We start from the raw sequence: 9,850 nt of genomic DNA on the forward strand, positions 1-9,850 counted from the left end.
TTGTTTCCAACAACCATCCAACCAAGAGTAAAAGTTCAATTTATGAAGAACAAGTTGATGCTTTATTGGATGTCATATCATAAAAAAACACACAAACTTATCCACAAAATAATCCTTCCCCAACAATATCAGATTACATGGCCATTGTCATCAACTTTCCCGATTTTCGTAAAGGGTCCAACGAATTTTCACAAAAAGATGAAGTGAAGTACATTGGTCGAAAGGGATATGCAACACAAAATATAATGATTGTTTGTGATTTTAACATGTGCTTTACATTTGTCTGGACCAGTTGGGAGGGGACTGCACATGATACAAGAATTTTCAATGAAGCCTTACAGAGACCAGATCTTAATTTTCCCTATCCAACAGGTGGTTAGTATTTTTTTTTTTTGAACACAAGTTTTATGTTTTTACTACTTGTTTGAAACAAATAATAAATGTTTGTTTTATTACAGATAAATATTATGTTGTTGATGTCGGATATCAAAATACTAGAGGGTATCTTGCTCCATACAAAGACACAAATATTCGTTATCATTTACCAGATTTTCGACGTGGACACACAGCTGCTATTCGTGAACCTCGTGGACCGAAAGAGAAATTTAACTATCTTCACTCATCATTGCGAAATATCATTGAATGAACTTTTGGAGTGTGGAAAGCTAGGTGGACGTTATTAAGAGACATGCATGTTAATTACAAGTACAAGAACCAAGTGAGAATTGTGATAGCATCGATGACGATCCATAACTACACTAGAAAGGTTGGTAGGTTTGATGAAACGATTAATATGGCACAACAAGAATCCTACAATCATGTACGAGGTGATACCGGTAGTGATGTTTACGAAGAAGGTCCAAGTACACGTCATACGGACGGTGATGATTTATATATCGCAACGATACGGGATATTATTGCACAAGATATAATCACATTGCGAAGATGAATGTAATATTATCTATGATATTTTTTTATGAATTATTTACAATTTGTATTAACGTAATTTTAATATTGTCATGGTCTAATCCAAAAAGTCATCTTATGAATTATTTACAATTTGTATGAACGTAGTAATTTTTATATTGTCATGGTCTAATCCAAAAAATTAGAAATATTTTAAAAGAAATTTATATTTTATATTTTCTAATAAAATGTTTGCAAAATTATAATATGTGTTTAAAAAAAATTAAGTATTAAATAATATATGTAAAGTAGTAAATCAATGTAAATATGTAAACATGTCATTTTTAGTCATTTTACATATAAAATTTAAACAAAACACTTTAACTTTTGACTTTTTCTCTTCAAAAGCTAATCCAAATACATTTTAAAAAATAACTTTTGTAAAAAGTTCTTTTATAAAAAAGACTTTTGCTCCACAAAAGTTAAGCCAAACGTCCTCTTGAAAAGCAAGAAACATGTATGATGTTTTTTACAGTAGAAAAGTTAAAAAGTAGGTTTTCGGATTCTAAAATCCGAGGAATAAACCCAAAACGCAACACTAACATTACAAAAACTCAAATAATTAATCAAAGTCTCAATGTATTCCAATATCAGGCATGAAACTATATCATTTCATTAAACCGATGATACATATTATCTATAGGGAAAGATTTTTGAAAGTGTAAAGTGAAATGAAAAATAATTTGGAATAAGCTGTCATTTTACCAAGGATCTAAAATGTGGACGTCTATACTCTAAAAAACTATATGGTCTTTTGTGATTATCTATTATTTGTTATATATATATATATATATATATATATATATATATATATATATATATATATATATATATATATATATATATATATATATATATATATATATATATATATATATATATATATATATTGAAAAATGACCGATTATTTGTTAGAAGTTAAATTCAAAGAATTTAAATTGATTAAGGGGGTGTTTGGGATTGCGTTTGAAAAGTGTTTATTTGTTTATTGGCTCTTTGAAAAGCTAATAAGCAAAAAAAAATGTTTGGTAAACTCAAAAACACTTTTTCATAATAACTTTTTTATAAGTTTCAATAAACACTTTTTAATAAGCATGTAAAACATGGTTTTTGACACTGTTTATGGCTTTTCAGCTAAAATAACTTTAAAAAACAATTTTTAAACCAAACACTTTTTAACATATTAACTTATTAGCTTTTTCACTACAAAAGCTTATCCAAACACTTTTTAAAAAAAACTCTTTTTAACACCACTATAAGCAAATTAGCACTTTTATCTAAAATCATTTTTCTTGTTTTTTCCCAAACAGGGTCTAAATCATTTACGTTCGGATTTGTACCTACAATCTAACAGGCTTCCACATCTATCTAGGTTAGTCTCATATTTGTAATAGATATCTTAAGAAAAAAAACTTGTTTATCATTTAGATACGACAAAACTGTAAAATTGGTCCCTGTGGTATTCAAAAAACTTTGGATAGGGTCCAAAAAGTTTTCAACTTGCATGGAAGGTCCAAAATCAATAATTTCCTTTGGTTTTGGTCCTAAAAAAGTTGAAAAATACGATTTTACCCCTTATCATTTCTTTTTATATTTTCTGTATTTGTTTAGTATTTAAATAATTATAAAAAAAATCTCATCCCCTTAAATAATTATAAAAAAGAAAAAGAAAATCACCTACCCCTCCCTACCCGTAACCCCCCTTCTCACTTTCACTCTCATTTACTCTCTCGCCTCTTTCTCTATATATCAGTTTTCTTTTCTTCCATGTTAATGCAATTGTTGGTGGTGGTGTTGGGTTGTGATATGGAAGCGTGAAGACAACCGGAAATCGGTATGACATCAGCTATGTAATGTCTAGATTTCTTGATGAAGAGCTTGTAGGATCCTCCTTCTCTGCGTCTTCCCCTGTATTTGTATTTCCTTGTGATGAAGGTAAGACCATCAGTTTCAGTTCATATATTATGATGAAAGATGGTGGTGGTGATATGGCTCTCTAGCGAGTTAATTATTATCCTCGAACAACAGGAGGGATTTCAAGGCCCTATTTTAGGGGTTTAAAAGTTCGATTTTAGGGTTTCCAAGGTTCGATTTCAGGGGTTTCATCATTTCCCTCTCCTTTTTCGTTGCACCATCTCTTTAATCTGAAACACAAATTAAAAACAAATCTCTTTAATCTACTACACACAAGTTAGTGAAATTAGGAATTCATGAACGAAATTAGAATGTACAGGTGATAAATTAGGAAAAATAAACAGGAATCAACTCCTGATATATGAGCTCTTAGGTGTCTAGTAAGGAAAATGATCACCGGAAACCAGTTTGGAATTGCTACGACATCAGAGATCTTTTGATGAAAATTGTCATCAGAGATAATGATCTGTTCAGATATTTTGATGAAAATTGTCATCGGAGATAATGATCAAAACAGATGTTAAATTGTGGGTTTATGGTGGTGTTTTGTTGTGACTAGATGTTGATGATGGGGTAATCAATGGTGTATGATGTAGGGTTCCGGCAAGCATATGGTGGCGGTGATGGTAGTTGAATGACATCCGAGAGAGAGAGAGAGAGAGAGAGAGAGAGAGAGAGAGAGAGAGAGAGAGGAGGGCTGGGTGAGATTTTAGTTTTGTTTTTATTTTTAATTATTTATATATCAAAATAAATAAAGAAAATAGAGAAAAGAAATAAAAAGGGTAAAATCGTCTTTTTAAGTGTATCAAGGACCAAAAACCCAAAAAAAAAAAATTTGATTTTGACTTTCCATGCAAGTTGAAAACTTTTTGGACCCCATCCAAAGTTTTTTGAGTACCAGGAAGCCCAATTTTACAGTTTTGTCTTTAGATACCGTAACGATTTATACAAAACGATTTGCTATTTATGTATTGAATTGTATAAAATAATAAATTATATACGGCTCTAAACAATGAAAAATTAAAAAGTAAAAACACTTCCAAAAGACGGTATATTGGATTGAACTCGTTAGCTTGGCCACTGGAGAGTTGAATACGCCATTGAAGGCTGAGAAGAGCGAGCCAATCGAGTAGCATTGAGTTGCTACGGAGGGGAATAAGGGGTCCTTCGTAGCAAAAAGATATCTTCAGTTGCTTCAGTTGAAAGTTTTTGGATTGCTAGGATTCACTAGACAAAAAAGGATAATTTGGCGATTAACCCTAAAGAATTGCATATACCAGTTACGGATCGTAGAATTCGCTCTTAATGGCGACGAAGATGGACGAGGACAAAGAGGAACTGAACATAGTCGCCGCCGAACAACACCGGGAGTTAGCGGCGGCCCGAATCTTCGTATCCGACCTGGACCTAGCGTTCCGCCTCCAACTTGAAGAAGCCATGACTGCCTCTCTCGCATTTCAGCCCTCCTCCTCCACTTCACCGATGAAATCTCAACGACCACCAATCCTGTTCTCGGACGACTCAGATGCTGTAAACCTCGTCGACCTCCAAACCCTAGAGCTTGACAATTACGAGGCTGAAATCCGCGACCGCGTGGTCATCGAAACAGAGAAGATGAAATTTAAGGAAGATCTACACCGTCGAATCCACGATCAGAAACTAGCTCGAGAGATTTTGCGTATGCCAGAGGATGAGTGGGAAGAGGTCGGCCACAATTTCGAGCGTCCTTACGGCGAGGGTTCTTCTTCTTCGAAAAGCAAAGACAATTCAGAGGTTTTTAGGGTTTATTTCAAGGGTTTGTTGAGCGAGGAGAGAGTTCATGGTACTAGTTCTTCACAGAAAACAACGACATTCGCTGGAATTGGCGTGGCAATATGCGATTCGAGGGATGAGTTAATTTTCGAGATGAGGAAACCTCTAGATTTGATTGAAGATGATCGTATTAGCAGGCAGAGTGTTGAGGGGAAGGCGTTGATTGAGGCTTTGAATGCTGCCATTGCTTTGGATCTCAAGAGAATCAGGTTCTATTGTGATTATTACACACTGTATCAATACGTGAGTCGATTTTCGTCTAAAGCTCTGTATGTTGATTTCGTCTTCATACTTCATACTTCATATCAGTGTTTCAACAACTGCAGGTTAGTGGGAGATGGCAGCCAAAACAAGCTAAGATGAAAGCGTTTGTGAATCAGATAAAACTCCTTCAAAAAAGTTTCACATACTTTTCACCCTCTTTTGTTGCTCGAAAAGATGTCAAATTTGCATTCAAACTCGCAAGAGAAGCAATAGATTCTCAAATAAACAAGCCACCGGAATCAAATAATGGCAATAAGCTTGAACACTGTGTTATATGTTTGGATGATAAATCAACAGACCAGTTCTTTTCAGCCGGAAATTGTAACCACAGATACTGCTTTTCTTGCATGAAGCAACATGTAGAGGTGAAATTACTCCATGGAATAGTGCCTAAATGTCCACATGAAGGTTGTGAATTGGAACTAAAAGTTGAAAGCTGTGAGATTTTTATGACACCAAAGTTAATTGAGATGATGAAACATCGATTAAAGGAAGCTTCAATTCCCGTGACAGAAAAAATTTATTGCCCTTATCCAAAATGTTCAGCATTAATGTCAAAAACTGAACTTTCAAAGCTTCCAAGATTTATACATGAGAATGGAGCTAGAACATGCTGCAAATGTCACGGTGACTTCTGTGTCAATTGTAGGGTTCCTTGGCATAGAAATATGAATTGTGCAGAGTACAAGAGAAGAAATCCTACACCCCTTGTGGATGAATCAAAGCTTAAGAGTCTTGCTGCAAGAAATCTATGGCGTCAGTGTATTAAATGCAAACATATGATAGAGCTTGCAACTGGTTGCTACCATATGACATGCAGGTATGTTTTTAATTTTTTTTTAGGGTGTAACCCATGAAATTCCCAAATTCCTCAAGAACCCTAATTTGGGCAAACATCAAAATCGAGCAGGTGTGGATATGAATTTTGCTACACGTGTGGGGCTGAGTGGAAGAATAAGAAGGCGACATGCACGTGTCCCCTTTGGGATGAAGAAAACATTGTGGACACTGATGATGATGATGAATTTGATGATGATGATGATGATGATGATGATGAATTTGATGATGATGAAGAATTTGATGATGATTATGATTCTGATGATGATGAATATTATTTCTGAAGATGGATAGTTATTTACTTGATAACTTTTTGATTGTAGGGATGGTTGGTTAGATGGAATGGGTAAAAATAAATGGTGTTTTTGGTGTCTGCTTGTTTATTTGTTTCTCAATGTCAATGGTTTATTAGATGTATTATCTAATATAAAATTCACAATCTTCAAAACAAATATATTCCCACATAAAATTTGATTCATATTTGAAATTTTATTTTGAAAAATTAAAGGATTGTTTGAGAAAGAATGTTTTGAAGTTTGAACTATGGAAATTGTTGATGTTAACGTTTTGTTCTTCTTTAGAGACGTACATGAAATTAGATCTAAATAAATAAAAATGATTTATAATAGTGTAACACTCGTACGTGACCATGGGAGTTGGGGGCTTCACACATAATCTCACTAAACCGATATTTGGTGTTCATAACCATGACTCTGCCACACGTACTTACTAAGGTCAGACCGTATATCCCACTGCATCTTGTAGTAAGGCTAACCGGTATATTGTTAGGTCATAATTTTGTGGTTTGAGCTAGGCATTCATCTTGTATAGGTCTTGGTAGGGTCTTGGGGTTTGTTATGTTGGTTGTAGTATGTTAGCGAGTGTGTGCGGCCATACACGCGTGTGCGGCTGCACACTCTGTGTGCGGCTATACACGTGTGTGCGGCTGCACACTCTGTGTGCGGCCATACACGCGTGTGCGGCTGTACACACGTGTGCGGTTGTATACACGTGTGCGGCTGGTGGTCCTATAAATAGAGTGTGTCTGTGTCAGTTGTATAGGGAGGTCAGTGACGTATGTGTGTGTTTTCCTAAGGTGTACCTGACATTTATTTGATATAGATGTGTGCACGGTTGGATTAATTCTTCTTCTACTCCTTCTACACTCTATTTGATGTTTGCCTTAATTGATAACTGATTTGGATCCATTAGATTTGAGACTTACAATTGGTATCAGAGCCAATTCAGTGTCAATTTTGAAGGAACATTGAAGGTGTGCGGTTGGAGTTTGAAGGTGTGCGGTTAGAGTGTGCGGTTGGAGTGTACGGTTGGAGTGTGCGGTTAAGTGTGCGGCTGAGTGTACGGTTGGAGTATGCGGTTGAGTGTGCGGTTGAGTGTGCGGTTGGGACCCAGGCTTGTAATGACCTGGGTCCCCAAATCTAAATAATCCCGCTCATTGTGCAGGAACAACTGTGGAGGAATGTCGTCAAACCTTGGTACGTCGACAGCGGTTGTTCCAGGCACATTGACAGGAGACATCTCCCAACTGCATGTCATTCAGAATTTTAATGGGGGCTATGTTTCCTTCACGGGAGGAGATGGAGGGAAGATCACTCAAAAAAGGAATAGTTGTAAATGGAGTGCTGAGTTTTGAGAACGTCATCTACGCTCCTGAGTTAAAGTATAGCTTGTTGAGTGTCTCACAGATCAGCTTATAGACTACGGATAATGATATACGGTTAAGCAGTGAAGACCTCGATGCAATAGTGTTTACAGAGTGTTCCATCGAGTTGTACCTGACGTTTTTCTGATATAAACGTGTGCAAGCTCGATTTCTTTTCATCTTCTTATTCTATTGCTGCTTGATCATTGACAAAAGGAGTTAGTGGTGTTCTCAAAGTGACGTCTCCAACTTTTGATCAGATGGTCGACACCTTTCAACCGATATGGATACAACTTCAAGGATTCCTCCCCTTCCATTTGCTATTCCAACTTTATTTCCATTTGATGAGTGATCAGATACTGACACAAACCTCCCAGCCTCTTGTGAAAACAAGATGACTTGATCAGAGGCAGGGAGATCTTATCCAAGAACGAGTACCACCAATCCAACAACCCTCCAAAGCTGCTACACCAACTCAACCGACCCTAAAAGGACCAAGTAATGTTAGATCTTCGTTTGAAGTCGGGAGTTCTTCTGCTCCTGGGGGTTTTTCTCCTCCACAACCTACGCATGATGTTGCCTCTTTGAGGCTTGCCAGGTTTCTTGTTCAACAAGATTCAGATCCTTTACCTCGTGGCAAATGAATATCAACAGGTGAAGGAAGTCTAGGGGGAGCAGGCCCATCTATCTCAGAGCTCAAGGAGGAGATCACTGATGAAGAAGACCTGAGTCCATGCTAGCTCAAACCAAGGGGGAGATTGTTAGGTCATAAATTTGTGGTTTGAGTTAGGCATTCATCTTGTATAGGTCTTGGGGTTTGTTATGTTGGTTGTAGTATGTTAGCGAGTGTGTGCGGCCATACACGCGTGTGCGGCTGCACACTCTGTGTGCGGCTATACACGTGTGTGCGGCTGCACACTCTGTGTGCGGCCATACTCGCGTGTGCAGCTGTACACACGTGTGCGGTTGTATACACGTGTGCGGCTGGTGGTCCTATAAATAGAGTGTGTCTGTGTCAGTTGTATAGGGAGGTCAGTGACGTATGTGTGTGTTTTCCTAAGGTGTACCTGACATTTATTTGATATAGATGTGTGCACGGTTGGATTAATTCTTCTTCTACTCCTTCTACACTCTATTTGATGTTTGCCTTAATTGATCACTGATTTGGATCCATTAGATTTGAGACTTACAGATGACCAACCCACGTGTGATGGCCTACGTGCCATGGTAACCTACTAACCTACTTGTGAACACCACTCCAATGGAGCGTGGGTGGCTTGTGACGTGATAGCGGAGATGTACAAAAACAACCAATGAAAATGCAACAGGCTTGCAAATCTTGCAAACAGTCATATATTTGACCGTTGTTGTATACGTTGGAAATAAAAATATTATTTAATTTCCAAATTTAAACTTTACATCTTATACTTATATATACCAACCATTTTATATACATTTTACACTACAGAAACACACAACATTCTTCTACGTTCTCATTTTTTCTTTAAAATATGGATTCAACTCAAAATACCTCAGTCACTCCAAGTCTCCAACCACCTCAAACACTCCAAATGATCTGATGACGTGCCCTAGCACGGACAAAGAAGTCGCGAAATAGACGCGTCAGAGAATGCCCCAAGGCATGTCGCGCACAGTAGACTAAGTCCGACGGAACCTAGCGCCCTTAAGAGTAGGGCGCTTGCGGAGAAAGGCTTGGCCCCGCCAGGGGCGCCTTTCACTCCGGGACAAATGTAACGGCCTCAGGCGACAAGGCAGATGTTCATTGCATTACCGCCTAAACCAATCATGTGCTTTGGAAATTAAGTCGTCTTCTCTTAGTTTACACACAATACAACCCCGAGTCTATCCACTGACTAGACCGTCGGAGCGCTTTCCCGGGAGTCTCCTCCCGGAGAACGGCCGCCGATCCTTTCTCGTTGTGACCTTGCAGGTTCATCGGAATCACCACAGATGTACAAAACCATCGTCTGGGAACCAAGTCACATCATTTGCCGTCATCCGTAATGTGACGAAAAACAAGCAAAAAGCACACTCCTCATCGGTGAAAGAATGGCGTCCGGTGACACCGGGGTAACTGGTGGAACACCAAACAGCCCCATCAGGCCTATGATGTCATTGGAACAAACCACCACCCCGATTCCCACAACGCTCGCCGGTGAAGCGTCACAAAAGGGCGGCTCGACGGTAACCACCGCTCCAACAATCGAGTCACAGAGATTGGTCGTCGGAGGACCAACTTCTCCGTCGTCGTATCAACACAAAGCACTCCAATGCAAACACCACAACCAATGGTGATATCAAGTAGTACAACACCGCCAACGGTGGAAAACGTCAACGCCACACCAGCTTTCTCGCAACCGCAACCACTACACC

The 9,850-nt window shown here is 38.0% G+C and overlaps 1 protein-coding gene across 1 annotated transcript; it reads left to right on the forward strand.

Annotated features, from left to right (window-relative positions):
• Positions 1 to 3,901: 3,901 nt before the first annotated feature.
• LOC145057800 (E3 ubiquitin-protein ligase RSL1-like) lies at positions 3,902 to 6,245 on the forward strand. Its single transcript, XM_079005700.1, has 3 exons — positions 3,902 to 4,935; positions 5,019 to 5,776; positions 5,867 to 6,245. Exons 1-3 carry the CDS (start codon positions 4,186 to 4,188, stop codon positions 6,075 to 6,077), a joined length of 1,719 nt encoding a protein of 572 aa, XP_078861826.1. The 5' UTR covers positions 3,902 to 4,185; the 3' UTR covers positions 6,078 to 6,245.
• Positions 6,246 to 9,850: the final 3,605 nt, after the last annotated feature.

This window comes from Lactuca serriola, chromosome 6 (genome assembly GCF_051521515.1).
Source record: "Lactuca serriola cultivar US96UC23 chromosome 6, Lser_US96UC23_V15, whole genome shotgun sequence".
Classification (NCBI taxonomy): Eukaryota; Viridiplantae; Streptophyta; class Magnoliopsida; order Asterales; family Asteraceae; genus Lactuca; species Lactuca serriola.